Source organism: Xiphophorus couchianus, chromosome 20 (assembly GCF_001444195.1).
Source record: "Xiphophorus couchianus chromosome 20, X_couchianus-1.0, whole genome shotgun sequence".
NCBI classification, from domain to species: domain Eukaryota; kingdom Metazoa; phylum Chordata; class Actinopteri; order Cyprinodontiformes; family Poeciliidae; genus Xiphophorus; species Xiphophorus couchianus.
In genome coordinates, this window is record NC_040247.1 from 20,478,099 (window position 1) to 20,499,141 (window position 21,043).

Below are 21,043 nucleotides of genomic sequence, written 5' to 3' on the forward strand. Positions count from 1 at the left end.
CCTTAAACGTCCTCCGGAGAGCCAGGTCATAAAGCCCATTGGCTGGGTTTGGCAGTCGAGGCCAGAGTCAGACGGGCCTGGCAGCCGGGCCCGCACAGCTTCCAGTAACAGGAGATGTAAAAATCAATTTGCCGTGAAAAAGGTAAACAATCAGAAATTACAAATATGCAGGTTCTTTCCATCGCTCCCTTTTTTCATCTCTTTCTATTTTCAACTTTATTACAGAAGACAAATGCGGCAGAATGATCAGTCAAGATCCGTGTAATGAGGGGTCCCAGCAGTGTTTATTGGGATTGAGAAAGAGAGGGATTTTTCCACTCTCTGTATTCTTTTATTTTTTTTTATTTTTTGCTACCCTAAATAGTCAGGCTGACTTTTGCAGTAAGTGGCTAAAACACACAGATTCGGCTCTCGCAGTGAAGCTGTGAGCACACGAGCACAAGTCAACACTTCTGATTAAACAGGATGAGATCAATATCGCTTTGTGGATGGAAAACGATTGAGGGATGAGGAGATAACAAAAAGAAAAGGAGGAGGGAGTGAATCCTTAGGGGCCTGTTTTCGGTGGTTAGGGAGCCCTCGGGGGCCCCAGCGGAGGCCTCCATTAGAGGAACGATCTGAACCAGGGGGAGCTGGAAGCAACGTGAGCCTTCCAGGCAGGGGCCGGTCTGTTTAGCAGCAGTTTGTCTGCATTTCCTCGTGACATTGATCCAGAGCCGGGCTGCAGCCATAGGAAGGCTCTTTGCTGCTGAATGGACAGAGCAGCGCAGCATCGATAAGACAGAGTGGACCAACGGAGAACGCTGCACCCTGATGGTCATTTCGTTAAGACAGACAGACCCTGTTCGATACTTGCGCCCCACAGCTGCCCTGTGGCACAGTAAATTGGTCCGTGTCTTTAGGATTTAATCCTCTTTTCTTTCTGCTGTCATCTTTCTCAGATGAACAGATCTGTTATGACTGGCTGGGAAAGAAATGAAAAAGGGTAAGAAAAAAAATGAAGCAAGGAATTTATCATGTGAGAGAAACAAATATGTTTCCCTGGCCCCCCAAAATGTGTTTTTTTCTCTAGGTATTCTCCCATATACTGTACACTCTTAGTTCTTTAAATTTGGATTGAATAAATGAAAGATAAATCGGCTTATATGGCCGTAGCAGTGCTGCTAGAGAGCAGTCGCTGTGAAACAGAGTTTTAAAATCATGTTTTAAAATAAATTTTAAAAAATCATGATGTTTTTGACATTTTAAACTGGAATTTACGTCCTATATTAGCAATCGTTTTGGCTAGAATTATTAAAGCATCATTCAGTGTTTTCCCTATAGAATGTAAATCCTTGCCTAATTTTGACATGTCTGGGCTGCCAAGATTTCCAGACCCAGCGTGTTCCCGTTCATACAGAGGTTGAAAACTCAAAGGGATAAAACAAGGCAACTTTGCGCTACTCCGTTCAACCTTCCTGTTACTTGCTGAAAGCCTTGCTCTCTCTCGCAGCCTGAATGAACCAAAAACATTTCGGTTTCCTTGCACAAGGATTCCTAGAACTCTGAATTTATTTTTAACATCTGATACTGAAAATAGTTACCTCTAAAGCTTCTCTCCTCATAGCCAATTTAATTTTTGAGTTTCTGAACAGTCTCTGGAACCAAGAATGAGGCAAAAGAAAATGATCTGATTTCATTTATCAGACAATTTCCTTGTAAATATTTATGTGTTCATGAAGCATTTTGCACTCCCAAGTGAAACGCAAAGGGTTGACAGTCACTCAAATAAGATTATAGAAAAGGTGAAGAAGGACAAACGCTCATCTAGCTCAATTGCTTCTTTTTAAATTAGAGTATGTTCAGAGAGATACAATTAAAATAGTGTGGGTGTGTATGTTTGCTGGAGTTTTCTTCTCATCTGCCGGCGTATGTATGTTTTGTGGTTGTTGTGTTTGCTTAGCATCAGTCACCGAGCGCTCACAAACAAAACAGCTTGAATCCCCTGCTCTGAAGCCATCAATTCGTAATGAGATAATGACATGTTAACTCGCTCACAGCGGCAGCAGCTCTGTTTACAGATGAAGACAAACCACAAACAAGACGCAGACATGCCGGGCCCCTTTCTTCTGCTCTTTCTTTCCCTCTTTTCTCTGGCTACGTATCTGCGCCTTTGCCAAATCCTTGACAGGATAACAGGTGGATAACAGCACACATTGTCTCCGTCTGATGCTCCAGCGCTCGAGAGCGTCTGCAATCCAGATTCCCTAATGAGAAAAGAATGTTGTCCGCGGAATTCGAGTTTTCCGTTGGAATCACACACTCATCAAGCCCGTTTCCTGCCCCGAGCTCGCTTTCTCTGAACAAAAAGACAAGGAGAGGGATCCCTCTGTCTCCCGTCACCACATTCTTTTTCTCAGCTCTCCCTCTCCCCTCAGTCTAATGTTACCTAACGTTGGACTACTGTTCTTTTCCTTCTCTCTGCTGAACTGGGCCAGTCTGCTTGTGGAGTGGAACCTTCACATGACTCACAGTGTGTGTCAGGCCAGACAAACCTGAGAGCTGCATAAGCGAGGAAACGGTGGCTGATTGGAAGGGAAGGTGTCCTTCTTGGACTGGTATGAGAAACACGCGCACTTTAACGGCTGAGAAATAACGAGAGGAAGAAGAAAAAATAACACTTTTGAGTAACGGATCTCGTAGTTTTCTGTGGAGCGACTTTAAAAAAAAAAAAAACAAGACAGAAGTTTAAAATTAACATTCAGATACTTTAACCTTGAAATCTCCCCTTGCCGAGGCACCAGCTCCCTCTTTTTTTCATCTGTTAAATGTTTGAGTGTTTGATAGTTTGAGGTCTATAGCAGAACCCGCTCGGGAATTAATGTCATTCATATGCCCTGCGGAAATTACTTTTGAAATGCATATAATCTAAAACATGCAAATGAGGCTGACTTTGTGCACTCTGTTTAATATGAATTATCATTTTGTGAATACCTATTATTACTGCGTACATTTCTCCAATTATATTGTTCTCTCTCTTTTTTTTTTTTGTCACTTCTGCACGGGGACGCACACATGCGCATCAGGGACACCAGGGACGTGCACGCGCACGCATTCGGACACGTGCGCAGAAAATGTCTCTGTGATGGGTGTGTTTTAATGAGGAGCAATAAGGACGGTAATGACCCAGTCCACTTCTCTCTCCCTTTTTGTTTTACCCGCCTGTCTCGAAGCCTGCCTGGCACGCAGCTTTTAGTTTACATAAAGCCAAAGAGAATAGCTTCTTTAAAGAGTGAAAAAAATAATAAAAAATTGAATATGCAGCACCCTTTTGCAGATTCCGCACAAATTCACCACTAAACAAGTCCTTTAACTCCAAATAAAAATAACAAGGCGGGAAAATACAAGTGTTCTTCATCCAATTTTCATTAACAGACAGAAATATTGATGCATTTTAAAAGTGAACAGAGCATGTTTAGTTTGTCTCTTCCTTTTTCTGCTCTGGTGAAATAGCTCTCTTTTTAATGCCCCTGTCCAAGAGCCAGACAATTTTTTTCACCCTTTTTTTCCTAAATTGAACTGAAGGCATCCCTTTTTCAAACGCATTACCCTAGTAATTTATTTATACTACACCATAAATTATTCTATTAATATTAGCATGTTCCAAATTAGTATGAACTCTCTCAATGTTCCTTCTACTTCTATTAATTAGCACGCTTGTCACTATAACAAAGATTTTTCTTTCTCTGATAAATTATAAAGGAGACATTTTTTAATACAATGAGAACTGCCTGAGAAATTATTAATGTTTTAGTTGTGGCCTGTAAGACAAAAGGAGAAAAAGGATGAAAAGAACATAAAACTAACAACAATCTGCAATATATTATAGGGGCTGTCATTGGCAGACACCAGTGTTTATTTTTATTACATTGCCCCCCCGAAAAAAAAAAAAAAAAAAAAAAACTTTGTTTCCGTGCTCATCCCTACATAATGCCTAGGGATATCATCTTGTTTTAGCACTTTTGGATAGGATACGAATTAATTACCTCTGCAACAGCTTGGACCAAGTTCAAAAGTACTAAAATTCAATTAATTTGAGAACTGGACATGCTATCATTCTCTCTGCATGTCTCCTTTAAAGTCTGGCCTGTTTTTTTTTCTTCTTTTTTTTTTTTTTTTTACTGTGGACTTATTCAATTATATTTGATTAAACTCGCTCTGATCCAATCTATTAATTAACTAGGAAATGCGAAGTGCCCGACTTGAAAGCCGATGTATAAAATTATATCATGTCCACTTTGATATTTATTTATTTTTTTAAAGCACTATTTTTAAACCCATTGTCACTCTTTATTATTGAAAGTTGCTGTTGCCCATTTTCCAGGTATTATTAAATCATTTCATCTGCCTTGTAATGCAAATTTTGATCATAAATGAAATTATTTCTCTGCTAAAGGCAACCATTGGCACATTTACCACTTCATATAATACATTTCTTTTTTTATCTATTTCATCCTCAGTTTTTATCCCATTTAATTAAATGTAAAAACTGGGTGATGTTCTCAATGACAATAGTAGAAAATCTGATTTAGCAGTAGATCACTTCCTTGTTAAATATTAGGTGGAGGGAATCCTTTTTCTCACATGTACCTGCATAGACATGGAGCTCTATTCCTCCTGTAAGAAGTAAAAAGACTTACAAATCATTTAGGCTGCGATAGAGCAACACTTTTAGCAGAGAATAGGAAGAATAAACATATGATAGCAATGTTACTGTGATTTTGATTTCAAAGCTTCATATTTTTTCAATCATGCTATTTTCATGGAGTAACTGGAGTTTTCTTTGGCAGCATGAAACATTGAAGAGTGTAGCTTCCGCCACCATCTTTTGCATAACCAGTCAAGTTGCTGAAATGGCACTACGTTTTTCTTACTTCAGCTGTTTTGAAACATTTCCGGTCACAGAAAATATTGATATCTACAAACAGCATTTCTGTTTATCAGCTGTCTGTGGGCCCTACAACAGCAGATACCCAGACTAATTACTTACGTTATCGTAAAAAGGCCATAGGAAATCAAAAATGAGCACTTTAAATTTACTCCTAAATTTAAAAGCAGTGGGAAAAAGTGTTACATTTAGATTAAAAAAATACCCATGATCCTGCTTTATATTCATATTTTTATGTAAACACCATGAAAGTGTGATACTTGATGAAATCATACTGTCATAATTTTGATAATTTTTTATTACAGTCAATTTTGATCAAGCTCCAAGGTTTATTCATCTATTTTACCTTCAGATCATGCATATGTTCCCCAATGATTGTCTTCTTATGTTTTCCTCCAAATTTTCCATCCTCTTCCTGTGTTTCTTCCCCACTCCCTGGCCCCCACCTACCCTCACAGTGAAGGTCATTCTAATAAAGAGCTCTCATAGGATTCTGCTGCTAATTGCTCTGCGGCGCTCTAGCTGGTTTTAGATCCAAATAAAGGCACATTGCCTTTTTAAACAGCTCTTCCACTTCTTGCCCTGCATTCCTCCTCACCTCTGTACTTCCATGTTAAATACGGACTTAGCGATATTCGATGCTGCAGCCGACCTCTGTCTCCACTAGCTGAGAAATTAAGGTGAAAACAGGGTTTTTTTTTTCACCTCTGTGAGGGCAGGTTAATTTCCAACTAGTAAATGTGAGTCACACACGTGTGCTTTACCTCTTTAAGAATGTACAACGTGCGATTTCCAGATAAATGAGGTGCGCATGAAGTCCGCTCCCTCTACAAATATTTGCGTGTATCTTTGTGTCTGTCTCCAGCATTTTTCGAACAGACGGCAGTCTGCGAGCTGGTAAATCACTTACTGCACTCTAAAGTAACGGTCAGGGTGAAGGCAGGAATGGATGTTTGCCCCGGTCATACACACACACACACACACACACACACACCCCGGCATACGGAGCGATCTCACCGGTGCGGAATGCATTGTGTGTTTACCTATGGCTCCCGAACCCACCTGACTGAGGGAGGCTAATCTTTATGGGCTCTGTAAACAGGGACTTTGTCTTCAAAGAGGTGCAGGCGGCCGAAGCAGGCTCACAGTTCACACATGCAAGAGCAAACAAAGATGCATGCCTAGGAGGAAGGGGAAAGGTTACAAATATGGTATTGTACTGTACATCAATAAGAGTTAGAATATCACAGAAAAGTTAATTTATTTCAGTGATTCAGTTTAAAAAGAAAGTTAAGCTTATATGTATATAGTATAGATCAGATGTAGGGTTACGACTACTGACAACCCATTGGCACACTTAGCCTGTTGCCTAAATCTGCTGCCATTTAGCTTCCCAGAAAAGTAGAATATTATTACCAAGTAAAACCAAAATAAGATTTAATACAAACTATCTACTATAGTTCTTATGCAGTGTATAATAGTAGGAAATGAACCTGTGGCTCTGCCGAGGCATTAAGAAAGCCCAGGCTGCTTTAATAGCAGTTTTCTGCATTGTTGATTTAGGTGACTCGCATCTTCCTCATGCAAGCACTCCATAGATCCTCTGTGCTTTTGATAACAGATTTTCACTGGCCAATCCAGCACAAATGATTAAACCGGGACTTGATTTAACACAGTGGACCAACACCTGACGAGCAGGTGACACGACTCTTCAAATCATCACCGACAGTGGAAACGTCACAACCTAAGCTCTTTAATGGGCGTTGCTTCTCGATCTCTTCAAGTCTGTAATCTTTTACTGTGTTGTTTTTCTATCTTTTTCCATCTTTTTCTGAGATAGTTTATCCTTCCACTCAACTTCCCATTAACATTAGTGGAAATGGGATTCTCTGAACATTTCTTTAGCAGATAAGCAGTTTATTTCTTCATTGTCCTTGTTGAGGTTGTCACTGAGTGATGTAGGCTGCCTTCATCCTGATTTTGTAGGTAACACATTTCTGTGTTAAAATTCATTTTTCCAGTTGAGTCAAATTGCCATGTGGCAGTTAATAAAACAAACAAACAAACCTTTGTTTGCCTGAGAAAAGAGATCATCACAATCACCCCTTTTTTCTCTCCATTCACCAAAAGAAAACCTTTATAGGCAGCTGCACAGCACACTCGAGGTCATACCTGGAGGCTATTGCCACTATATTCTCCTTCTAGGTTGTCAATGCCCTTTATAACCTTCCAGGCAGTCTGTTGTAGATACGGGCTCTCTGCTAACTATCTGTCTAGAATAATGGAGTTCACCTGTTAGCGCTGGAGTCGGGCCAGGGCAGCTGTAGACACCTAGCATTAGCTAGATGCTATTAGCCAACATGCTAGCGATGGCCTGAAGCCAAAGAGGCCTGAGGGAGTGCTGTTAGCAGCTGACTGTAGCTCTGTGTGAAAGTTTACCTGACTTGTCTGGTCTGGTTTTCTGCTGGAGACTTGTCTGTCATATTTTGGTGTATCATTTTTGATAAAATGTTTTGCCATCCTCTGACCTTCTATTTTTCATGGCATTGAAGCTCAAAAATACCACACTTTTTTAGCATCCCCCAGACAGAACAGATTATGCAGTATGTGTTAGTTATTGCACTCAATGCTTATAGCTGTTTATTGAAAAATATAGAGAAAACTATGTGATTGTGTGTTTTAAGCAAATCCTTTCAATGTGTCTTTTTAGGCATAGGAATCACCTAGTTCAAATGGTTAGCTTGCATGCATAAGTGAATGAGAATAAACAACTTATTTATTGTTTTCTATGCCACATTGCAAGTCACTGTTCAAGACATTTCTATTTTTTCCTATTTTTTCTTGTTTGTCTTATATGTAAACATAAAACAAGACTGATGGGGACATAAGAGCCCAGATCTGGTCGTTGGGGTTTTATCCTGGGTTTGGGGTTTAATCATATACCCTCGGGGTCAACGTCATGGTTTATGTAGGATGGGGATCTTTGCCAGATTTGCAGAGCTGCAGTGTGAGAATATGGGTGTGTAACTTGTGTTTGCTAAATTACAATTCGTCTTCATGTCAAAGCTCATGTCCCTGTCAAAAGCATAAATAAAAAGCAGAGCCCCTAATACTTTGACACTTTTTACAAATCCTAATGCTGCCTAACTGATACTAAATAAGGAGTTTTTCTGGACTCAGAGACACATACTATAGGGATGTATTTTAATTGTGAGTGCTAGTTATAATGAAATAAACCCCCTCAAGTTGGGGTTAATAAAATCTTTTATAAATTCACCTGTAGCTTTGGGTTAATTTGTTGTAATTTGGACTAAAACAAACAAATTACACTATATCACATTGTTAACACAAAACATTTAAGATAAAATCTTTAACGTTATCTAATTGTTTGCATTTAAAACTGAAAAAAACAACTGCTGTACAATAACACAAATACAACAATCTGACATTATCCGGATAAATAGTGGGGTTATCTTTTCAGGTAATCGACCGGCAGTTCACTGCGTAACAGGCATTCATGTTTTAGCTCACTAAATGCAGTTTGAAAGCAACGTCTCTTTACAAAGAGTGATCAGTTGTGCTCCTTTAGTTTGTTTCCACACCCACTGTCCATGTTTTTACAACTGGAGGATATTGCCAAATCTAGTCTTTCTTGTAAGCACAAGAAAAGTGTACAAACCTAGTTTTACCCAGCTGGGCAGCAGTTTACAGCAGGATTTGGGGGAGGAGCAGCGCTGATTACAGTCATAATAAAACGATTTATACAATTTATTTGTTGCAGAATAAAAGACTGCTACATTTATTAGCATTTTAAAAAAAAATTCAGATTGTACAAAATATGAATACCCTATAGTATGACTATACCTGGTTATGATATACCTGTTTGAGTTGAACTGGCAGTCAACTGATAAGGAGTATGTACCTTTTTAGCTGCAGTTTTAAAATGGCCTTACATTGACAAGAGCGCTATGTGTGTACACACCATGGCTGTTTGGGTTGTTCTGGACCACAGAATATTGCCAAATATGTCTAAATACAGGATTCTGCTTACAGACAGTTTTCTGGTGCTGTGCAGCAAAGGGATGAAGAATGGTAACACATTAGTCTAGGGTCCCTATAGCTGGAGAAAACTTCCGTCACTCGACGAGTAAACCAAATACTTTATAAATTCACAAGTCAACAGAGGCTCCTCAGGATTCTGCTGCCTGATTACAAAACAGGTTAGGCTCCCAGCTCTCTGATATGCCGTCTCTAGGAGAGTCTTTCTCTCTTGTTCACAAATATTGATTGAACTATCAAAGATGATAGGAATAACCTATGTGGATTCTATTTTAGGTTTGAAGACTTTAATGTTTTCCAGGGTTGAACCAGCTACCGTAACCAGAGGGGAGAAAGTCAGCAAACAGAGTGCAGGAAAGATAATTCAATAGTCAGATTAAAGTCAATGGATGATAGAGTGCAGATACTGGCAGAGACATTTTTTTCCTGTACCCTGCCACCCTCTTCCCCTCCTGTGCGTGCCCTCCCTCCCAGTCTTATTCTCTCAGTTCTTTGCCTAATAAGCAGCGTTCCTGTGAGCTGATGCAAGGCAGAGGAAACAGAACAGGCGTTCTGGGACTGCTGCAAATATTCCCACATGAGGCATAACATGATAAAGACTTATTATCTCGCTAAGCTGCTGTAAACACAGATGCACACATAAATGCAAGCTGTATACAACTCGCTCCCCCCTTGCGCACCAAAAAAGTAAATCTGGTCTGGCTTTCCATGGCTGACAAGCAGTGACCAAGAGGAATCTGACAGGGCCAATCCCTCGGACAAAGCCAGAGAGTCTGCAACGGTGAGCTGGCTCACTAGGCATTTGGCTCGGCTTGTTTGAACTCTAAACACCCAGGGCGAGCAGCAGTGGGAAGAAGCGGGAGCGATGAGTTCTGATTATTAATAGTGCTAAATTTTCGGGAACTTCTGAACAAGCAGCGTGTCTTAACAGGACTCATCCTAATTCCTCTCCCGCTCATCAATCACGATAGATGCACATATAAACACATGCACTCTGTGCTTGCTGTGAGCTAATCCATTACAGTACAAAGGTAGATGTCAGCCTCCTGGACAAACACACACACACACACACCCACAAGCATGCATATGCCAGAGTCATCAGAAACATGTTGAGTCCCATTTCGCTTCTTGTCTTCGCTATCCCAATTAAAAGGCAAAAAGGCCTTTTATTTCCCTCTCCTCCAAACATTCTTTATCTCTCTGATCTGTGCCCCTCCCTCGCTCAGTCCCCTCGGGGTAGTGGGAATGTCTCTCCATACACACTCTCAGGTCAGGGGTTCAGCTCAAAAAAGAGAGAGAGAGGGGTTTTAGCATGTGGGGAGATTGAAAGTGCGAGAAAAAGACATGCAGAAAGAGTGACGGCGGGTTGAGGCAGGTCTCTGCACGGGTAGCTCCTCTTCACTGCCAGAAACACTTAAAGCTGTCTCTCTGTGTGTGTATGTGTGTATCATAACCCTAATCAAAGACTTCAGGGTAGATTTATGCCCCTGCCTTTTTCCCGACCTCCATTACACCAGCTTATATACACCCATTACAGGATATGACAAAGTACACACCCTTTAGACGAGCATAGCCCCACAGTGACTGGGTGCGAAAGCAGGGCGTGAGCTGTGCGCATACCCCGCTTTCCCATTAGGTCCTTGTCCACCTGTGAGCTCCGTCTCTTTATCTGCCTCGTCTTCACTGTTAATAAGGTCAATGACGAAGAGTAAGAAGCAGATGGGTGTACAGTACATTACAGGACTGCTCAGTTTAGCGTAGGCTAGATAGCAGCCTGGTGATTCATGCTTGGTGAAATGTGTGATGATGTGAGGAGTTTCTACTGCAGTGCAAAGTCAGTGGACTGTGTGGCAAGATGTGCTGATCACTCAGCACTATGCCTCGTTTCATAATATTACCTCAGGGAGTAATTTGACCCATGAGAGGTCTGGAGGAAAGAGGAAGTGGATGGGATGGAGGCGAAAAGCAAGAGGAGTGAGGTCCAACAATAAGTGACTAACCTTAAATGTCGCAATAACACTTCACTTCTCAGTCCTGAATTTCCCGAAGAATTGATACTTGTATTCCCAGTATCAGAAGAATCGATACTGGGAATACAACAGCATTTTCCGCAAAACACTTAGGCCTCTTTCAGAAATTGGTTTTGTTTTGTGATTTACACATATTTATTACACCTCTGGATCAACTGAAGGGACCTGGAAAGGAGGGTTGAAATTGCCTCACCAAAATTACCCCCCTGGTTCACGTCCGGAGGGAGTACTAAACCTGTTGTCACTGTGAACAAGGAGATTTAATATGAGATTGCTAAACAAGTGTGACATTTTAGATGGGAAAGACGGCAACAACTGCTTTTTAGTGTGCTGGTTGAGACTAAACAGATGCAGCGTATTATCTTCCAGTGTTCACGTACTTTGATCAGCAGAATTTGATCAAGACAATAACATGCCAAGGATAGCGCTTAATAACTTTGCTTGGATTTAAAGCATTCCATTTGAACAGTGAAGAGTGCAAAACAGCACTGAGCCTTGGGAAAATCCTTTGCAGGAGGAGGCCACAATTTGTAAGCCATGCCAATTTGATTCCACAATCTCAGCTACATGATCTACATGCTCACTTTGCCTGTGATCACATTGTGCGATTTCAAGTGAACCAACTCATGGTGGTTGAGGTAGTACATAGTTGTGTGTTTACTACAAAACCATGTTGTGAAAGGCTTTGAAGTCAGAACCTAGCCACCTTTTTTGCCATCTGTGTGGATTTTATGAAAGGACTGAGGCGTCACAGGTGGCTGAAGTAAAGTTGTAGCTACTACGCCTCTGAGCTGCAGACCGAGACAGTCACACAAAAGCAGACATGTGCAAAGGTTAGCTGGCTTTGGGGGATCCATGTGATGGCGCATATCGTCAAGCTGATGTTTAAGGACGTTGTGGAGACAATGATTCAAGAACACCATCTCTGGTTCTGGCACAAATACGCTGGGTTGCCGTGAATGACGTAGCCAAGGGAAGTTTCTTTAATAGCAGTTACAGTTAAAATGAGCAAACAGCTAAAAGGGCGTTGCACACCACCAACTTGTTTAATCATTAAGAATTAGAGGCATTCATTGTAAATGTTATGCGACACCACTAGATTAGTAATTTATCAGGTGGTGCTGCCTTTACTGGATGAAGGTTTGAACTATTGGAAACGGTCAGGTTTAGGTTCAGCTGAGCAAAATTCACTGGCAACATAATACATTAGATTTAAGAAACTTTCTCATTGCCAAAAACCTGGAGGTCATCCAAACTTCCTTTCTGACTTTGTTTAAATATTTTCAACAACTTCGTTTTAGATTTCTTCTGTTAGATTTTTTTTGTTTGGCCTAAATCAAAAAATCAAAAAAAACCCCAAAGGTGGGGATTAACCTCCTTACTGTGGATCTCTAATCAGCAAGTGTAGTGTCTTAAGATTCAGTTTATAAAGTCAAACAAAATAACATGTGGAATAGATAAAACTTGGATATAAATAACTGTTGACCACATCATTATAGTCAACCAATAGAAACAAAGCTTAAAAGTTTAGTATCTCGTATTGGAAAATGTTTTTATTAGCAACAACTCTTTTATAGAGAAGTTGTGGTTTAACTATCTTCAGGGCAAGACTTGTTCAATATAAACCACAAAGCAAAATTTGTTTTGTCAGAGATGCATTATAAAAATTTCAAATCATTGGCTTGACTAGTATTTTCAAATAAAATGCATTACAAATTATTGTGTAACCTCCTCATAACAACAGTCAGCAGAACAGATCATCAGGTAATGTGAAAAGTTTAGGAAAATAATACAACTATCAACTTAGCAGGACGCCACCTCAGCAAGAAAAATGTATTTCTGTGCTTTGAAAGAGCAGCCCATTTAACAAGCACACCCACCAGCCCATCTGCCTGCACATGCTTGTATCCCACACTCAGTAATATGCTCAGGTCCCTGTCCGTCTGCAAGCATCTGGCAGCATTCCATTAACAAAGCCACCAGCAATCTCTCACACCCGCACCCGCTGTCAGTCTCACAGAAAATAAAAAAAATATATGCACACACACATACACACACGCAAGTTCACCTGCTCTTGCCTCAGAGGAAAAGAAAAGTTAGATCCTCTCATGAAATGGCTTTTATTGTTTCCCCAGAAGGCATGGCTTGTACGCCTCTGAAAATCACACACAGTCGCAACACAGGAGGCGGGTAGAATGCCTCGATGGCGTTTTGTGTACCCACTCCAGGTAGCTGAAATAAAAGCAGCCGAACTTTCCCCCTTTAAAAGTGTGCACTTGTGTGCGCTAATTTCCAAAACTGGATGAGGCAGAAAGACGAGATAGAGGCCGTCATTAGGAGCTCACAGCCCTGCGTTCTTGTGTGAAGGTTTGTTTTGTTTTGCTGTGAGTGTGCGTCTGTGCGCTCTGTGTGCATACGTCTCCGCTCTCCCACGCTTTGGCTCCTAACGATGGCAAATGCTCCTGTGTGTTTGCAAGGCGTTGTTTCTCAAAAAAAAAAAACAACAACACATCCAGGAACGGCTCGTTTTGTCAGGTTTTTGTGCAGGGAACACTCTCTAATTAGGGAGGCCCCTCTGAAGGTGCATCAAACAGATCTGTCTCAAAGACCAACCTGATCCCGGCCTGCACACAGCGCACACATGCCATATCTGATTATTGGAGAAATGTGTGTGTTATTTAACTGTATAGTGGAGTATTAAGAGCCTTGTCAGTTTAGATTTGCTGCTCATCTGATCTTAATCCATGAATGTCGGGACCCACATTCACACGAGTACAAAAAAAAGTTTCTGCTAAAGATATTTTTTTTGTATGTACTTGTGTGTGAAAAGTTAATCCCCAAAGGTCTTTTTAAATATTAGATAAACACACACAGTCCCATGCTGTGTATTTGTCAATCTTCCAGTTATGCTTGTTTAGTCCGGTGAGCATTTTACTGAACCTGTTGTGATCACTTGAGACTGATCTTCCTCCTTTCACGTCTTTCCACATAGGTGCCAGTGATGATGGTGGAATCAGCCTCTGAGACCATTCGAACAACACCGTCCAACCAAAATGGAGTCAGCAGCCTAAGCAGCCAATCTGATGGAGGGGGAGGCAGAGAGGGTGGGTCCAATGGAGACACCAATGGGGAGATCAGTCCGGTCGACTTACTGCACCTGCAGCAGCAACAGGTAGGGGTGTGTGCGTGTGTGGGGGTGTGCTTGTTGGCCCCCGTGTGTGCTTCAGTTCATATGAGATGCATGAATTTGACTCCATGTTCAGAGGAAGACTTTTTTTTTTTTTTACAACATCAGTAACTTGTGCAACATGTTTATGCACAGGAAATTGTACAGAACAATTTGTACACAACAGGCATGGGCACGTCTGTTTACTGTTGTAATAACATTGAGTAAAATACCGTACTTTTTCATGATATCCTGGCATACAACAATTACACAAGAATTTAAAACAACAACAAAAAATTGCTCATATTATCCAAGTGCGTCTATTTGAAACAGTAAAACAGTAATCACTTCCACTGTGAGTAAAATAATACAACATCTGGGATATGTTTTTGTATATTTATTTTCATACAAAACATACAGCAAAAATCCAGAATTATCACTGGTTAAATTTAGTTTTGCTGCTCTGCTCTTGACGTACGGCTGTTTGTAGGAATCTGGAACCAGCTCATTTCTTTATTTACAGATTACTTCACACATCCTGTACTTAGCACACATGTTAATGTATCATGGACAACTCAGATGACATTATGGGAATTTGGCTTTTTCCGGCAGCACTGTAGGTACATCATACTGCACACGTCCACAGGTGCCTGCTCTCTGTCGTGTTCAGTGATGTAGCAAAAAAGAAGCTTGTGTATGTACAAAAAAGCAAAAACCATGACAAGAGGATGTTGTTTTGTTCAGCTGGTTCAAGCGGTGGATCATGTGATGAAGTTATAGTCCTTGATCCAACTGTCCTTAACTCGCAGTTTTGGGTTCATCACTGCATATCTTACATTTCCCTCCACCTTCACTGTGAAATAAGAGCCACTAATGCCACAAAACATTCAAATTTAGGGGACCACTGCAGATTGGTTCCTATCATTTAACTTAAAAAACAGTTTGGATTTTTTTTATTCTTAAACTTAATGACAGATATTAACTAATTAATTAAATATTTCCAAATTGTAAGAGGTGTCAGAAAAATTAAACACATGTTAATGGTTGTCCCCCACTCAGGTGGGGGACAACCAACACTGCACTACTTTGTAACTTCAAATATAGCTGAAGAAAACACTGGTCACTTATTAGAAGGGCTTTAAATCGCACGAACAGTAAAATGCAAAATTCATCAATGTTCTTGAAAACCATAACTTTTTAATACCTTGTCATAGCGTAAACTGTCCCATGCCTTCTACACACCAGGCTGGGATACAGATGTGACAACATTTAGATGGCCAGCCTCTTGTCATTGTCAGGCTTTCCTGTGCGAATAGCGAAAAACTTCCACTCATCAGTGCTTTAATAATCTTCCACTCACAAAGTGCCGACTAATTCCACTGGGACTCTGTCCACCATAAAAACACACAAGATTCCTGCTGATATATTATTTCATGAAAACAGAAGGAAACATCTCAAAAGTGAAAAGAGCTTGCTTAACATCTCTGCCTGACCCAAGGACACTTTGATGCTGAAGGAGTGTAAACTTGTGTGTCACAAGTTGTGGGAGTAAGCTCTGTCTGTTATTTTTTCCCCCTCCACTGATTCATGAAGTGGTGTTTGTTTGTGTTTAACACGTCAGCTTGAAGCATCAGAAGTTAATGCTGTTTTTCTCCTGCGTGTCAGAGCAACTCTTGCTTGCACAAACATTTATGTGCCGACTCAGACTCACACTGTCCATTGTGTCAAAACTTTTCCCGGAATATCTTGGATCAAACTTTGCATTATTTTTTTTCCTCTTTTTTTCCATGTTTCCGATTCCTTCATTAAAATACAAATAACTGTCTGCTGACTGCTTTCCTGAAGGATCTGGGCCATTACACAAATCACATCCCACACACACACACACCCGCACCCCAACACACCCCAACACACGCCAACACACGCCAACACACGCCAACACAAATGGTACTTTTACAAAGTGTGCCATCAACAGAAATGCATATTTGTCATTTGTACAAACCGTGGATTGAAACCTGCTCATTCTTGTTGATTTGCTTAACAATGTGGCATTCAAAAGATGAAGCATATTTTCGGATTTGCTTACAATTTATTTAAGAAAAGTGTCACATTCACTCTAGAAAGGGGGATGCCTTGTTTATATGTCAGAGGAGATGACTTAGACACCCATTATGGAAAATGTTTAAAGATGTACAGTATGTACACTGAGATAAGAAAATAAACATTTTAAAAATCATTGAAGTTTCTCTGACAGGCTTGTAGTTGGCGGTAATATCAACAATAGCATTGCAAACAGTTTCATTCATCTATTTTTTTAAAACCACGATTTCTCTTTTTTAAATTCTCCTACTTAGTCTGATTAGCACATTGAATAGTCAAAGTAGATCTCTCCAAATGTTAAAGAAAGGTCAAAAGATTTGCCGCTACAATTGTGATGGCAAAATTGTTTAGCACACAAAGCAACAAGAGCCACATATAAAGTCATCTTTTTGAACTCTAAAAACGGACTTAAACGATTCCACCATTTCTTGATCAAAAAACATTAGCATGTGCCGAACAAGTTCCAGTACTGCATAAAATGATAGTTTATTCGGATATTTTGTTAGACTTTAGTATCTGCTTGTTACAAAGAGCCAGTGTGAGTTCTGGGCTCGTTAAAACCCGTCTGCTTTGTCTTCGGTTAAGAAAACTCAGAGAAGAGAAAAAAATATGGTTTCCTCCAAGCTAAAATTACTCCCTCTAATTATTATGGTGGAGCGTTAGGTGAGTGAAGAACACTTGAAGCCCTTCACTCTCGTTCCTCTCCTCCCTCCTCTTTCTCCCCGTGACTGCATCCTCACCCTGCTTTCTCAGCAAGCTCCAGAACACACACATATGCACAAATGCACACAGATTAACACCAAACATTTAGTTGATACAAAGCAGGTCTTTATGCTCGTCTACGGTCTCTGTGTTTTTGCACCTGTGTGTGTTTGCGTGTGGGCGTGTGTGTGTGTGTGTGCACCTGGTATTTCCTCTTTTGAGCTGGTTACTGACCACGAACATCGCTCCCTCTCACTTTCCATCTTTTTCTCTTCCCCTCTCTAACTTTACTTATTTTTCCTTCTATTTTCTGTAAACCACAAAAGACAAGCACAACCTTTCCTCCAGATTCCAGCGTTCAGTTCACGAAATGTTACATCCACACACAGTTGGTTGCCATAGATCCTCATTTCTATTTGCACCAGCCCATCTTAAGGGTTCCTGTGGTGAGCTTTTACAACATATTTGACCACTTTTTCATATCTATGTACATTCATTCTTAGTGTTGGATGGGTTTTCTATGATCATGGTATAATCATTGGAATTGCCTGTCTGTGCTATTTTATTTCTACAAGGCTATTACAGGTGTCCCTGTCAAACTGTCTTCCTCCCTGCAAGTTAAGAGCACAGATGGGATTGCTCTGGAGAACAACCAGCTGACTTTTTAATTAATCTTTCATTTTCTTCTTTGGATGACTATCAAATAAGTCAAACTTTCAATTTAAATGTAAACACTAAACCACTGAAACCGTATCAAGAGATGACAAAATCTGTGTCTGTTTTAAGACAGAACAAATTTATGATATGACGGGACTTTATAAAACCCGTTTTATGTTTTACCAAAAGGGATCAATCAACGCAAGAGGCTTAAGGTCTGTGTAACGAAAATAAGCGTCTTGAAATGAAAAACCGATTCTTACTGCTTCATTCTTGTCCACTTGCAATTTAATTGTGAAGACTGCAATAAAAATTAATAAATAAAAATTACGTCTTATGTTTGACATTTAAATAGAAAAAAAAAAAAAATCGGTTTCCATGGAAGAGGTTTAACATGAAACGATTACAAACCAAAAAATTATCTCTAATCTATATCAAATTTTTTAAAATACTAAACAAAAAATACACAAAGAACTTCCTCTTTTTGCTTTGTGTATAGACGAAATATTTTATATTTCTGTCTCTTCTTTTCTTCACCACGCTTAAGTCTTTCTTCTGAAGGTGCAGTGGAAACCACTGTGCTTAAACACCATGCCGGTGGGCACTGGAGCGGAAAAGACGCACCAACGCTTGTTTTTTAGTGTGCACACCGACACACAGAACTGTAGACAGTTCCGTGTTGTCAGAACATAAAACTGTCTTTCCCTCAGGGCCCTTGGGAACCTGACAGAAATCACAGCCAGCATAGATAGATAGATAGATAGATAGATAGATAGATAGATAGATAGATAGATAGATAGATAGATAGATAGATAGATAGATAGATAGATAGATAGATAGATGTGGCAGCATCATGCTATGGTGACATCCTGTTTGGAGCTGCAAAAAAATAGATACTGAGGTAGAAGTTCACTTTCCAGCAGGATGGCAACCTCAACCATATATACAGAGCTACACTGGAATGGTTTTAGACCAGAATATGTCTTAGAATGGGCTGGACTTTAAATCATAATTGAAAGTTGTTATCAAGACTTTAAAATTTATGCTTACAGATTTTTTTATCCAGTCTGACTTGGCGTGAGCCCTGATTCAGAGAAAATGAAGGTAAAAGGACAAGTGAAGAGGCAGCATGGGGATCGGGGGGCATTTGTGGGCTGGAAAGAAGAAACAGAGGGATGAGGGAGGGGTGTAAAGCTGAGACGTGTCAGAAAAGGGCGCCTGGGCCTCCCTGTGGAATGTGGCCTGTCTGCCTCCCCAGAACGAACTGAGCAGAAAAGGAGGAAGACAGAGAGATGGAAGAAAGCAAAAAGAGAGAGGGGGGGGTATGACTAGGTTTTCCCCATCATCGAGCAGTGTGTGTAAGGGGGAGGGGGTGGTGGGCGTGAGGCAGGGAAGACAATGAGCAGAGTAGTAGTAGTAGTAGAAGAGGAAGAAGTGGAAAAGTGAGAGTGCAGCAGCAGAGAGCGCAGGGCACTTTGTTGAGGTGCCGGGTGTGGACGTGAAATGATGCATAGCAGAGGAGAAATGTAAGCAGGATAAATCCTAACAGACCTCAACGTGTGTGTGTGTGTGTATGTGTGTGTGGCTGGGCGAAGGGTGCTCTGACGAGAACCAGGTGTCTTCAATTCTCCTCGTGTGTTTAAGTTTCTCATACCTATCCCCTCCTTTCGGAGACTAAACGTTGCCACTTCCCTCTGTCTCCATGTTTTCCCTCATCATCAATTAATGGCTGTCTTTAATAAAGCAGTTTCAATTGTGGCCATTGGTGTTGAGGGGGGAAAAAAAGGTGCTGGGGGCAGGCGGTGTGGGGTAGGGTGGCGGGGGGTTATCAGAGAAGAGACAAGTGATGTTGCCCATTTTCTCTCGGGAGTGCCAGTCTTTGGCGGACTAAACCAGCCAAAGAGTCTTTTTCTCTCCTTTCCCATCTAAATAGAAAGTGAGAGGGAGACTGTAGCAATGGTATCCCTTTCCCCCAGGGGCTTAAAAGGAACATTGGTTGTGAAAAAGGCAGTTTTAGAAATTGGTTTGGAGCTTCGATACCCACTCCCATTTGTCATGTTCTAGTTTTTTTTTTCTCTCATTCCTTGCTGCTTCTTTCATGAGTCCACACAAATACCAGGAACCTTTGTTTCTCCGTACAGAAACACGCACGCACGCAGGCTGGCTGTTACACACATGCAGAGAGCTGATGTGGGTTAATGAAGGGTGTAATTAAGGAGCCGCAGTGATGACTGGAGATCAGGAGGAACCGATACAGATCTCAGATATACACAAACACTGATGAAAGATAGCTGCTCTCCCTGTGTGCGCACATTTGTAGAGCTTTGCGGACAGATTTGTGGGACCGGACTGCTGTGCGTAGGGGTGTGTGTGCGTGTGCACTAACAGATTTTGAGGGATGCTGCATGATTCAGATAACGTATGGCTTCCTGTTAGATTGGCCAGACTCAATAATTGGTGCCTGTATGGATGGAGGTGGGGACATGTTGGGGGCGTGTGTGTGATTCTTTAACTCGGGTAAATTATGGGGAGTGAATTTTGGTCATTGGCTGGAATGGTTATATCTTGTCTGACCTCCAGCTCGGCACAGAGTTCACTTTCAGGTCACGGGGGCAAAGGACAGGAAGGTGAAGGGGTGTTTTGGAAGGAAGGGGAATCAAAACTAATAAAGAAAGATGTTTGAGTTCGATTTAACAAATAAGACTTTACATTTAACTCATATGTGTAAGAGGTTATGTTTCACACCTGTCAATGAATTCATCAATGTCTATTTTTATTCAAGTACAATTTACTGAAACTGCTCTACAGTGGTTAGAAAAACAGTCAAAATCAGCATGAAAACACATTAGAAATAATCAAGCAATTTTTTTTTCTTAGTAGTATGATGACCTTCATTTATTTAGGTAATAACATCTTATTTTCAGAACGTAATTGGCCACACAGACAGTAAAACATACACTTAAAATTGATTTAAATAAAAAAAAACTTTATTGACTTAAGCTGTATGTGAAATTTCAGGAATTTCAGGACAATTTGCTTCTACAATTTATAAAGATCTGTAACCACAAAGAAATGGTTAAGCTACATTGTTTACGTTTATGAAACGAGTGTAGAAAGGAATAAATGAAAATATAAAACAACATGATCTGAAGTCCATTTTGTTTGGACCTATGATATGAGTTTCTAACTCTACTAATATCTGATGGTCTGTGTCAACTTCAACTTTGCATGTGTCCACCCGCTTGTCCCTCTGTCACTTGTGCTGACCAGTAAATCAGTGCTGGGCCTCCTTTCTGAGTCCTGTCACCTCCTAAAAGCTTTCCTTTCTGTCTGGACCCGTTTTTCCTCTGTATGTGTCGGGTCAGCATAGTGCACAGGTCACAGGAGGTCGAGCTGAGAAAG

General features: G+C 40.6%; 1 protein-coding gene across 4 annotated transcripts in view; it reads left to right on the top strand.

Moving 5' to 3' along the window:
• foxp4 (forkhead box P4) overlaps nucleotides 1-21,043 on the top strand; it is a 113,785-nt gene that overhangs the window by 30,071 nt on the left and 62,671 nt on the right. For all 4 annotated transcript variants that reach the window (XM_028002118.1, XM_028002120.1, XM_028002117.1 and 1 more), the window contains exon 2: nucleotides 14,009-14,188. In XM_028002118.1, the coding sequence (XP_027857919.1) occupies nucleotides 14,018-14,188 (171 nt within the window). In that variant the 5' untranslated portion in view covers nucleotides 14,009-14,017. The remainder of the gene's footprint in view (nucleotides 1-14,008; nucleotides 14,189-21,043) is intronic.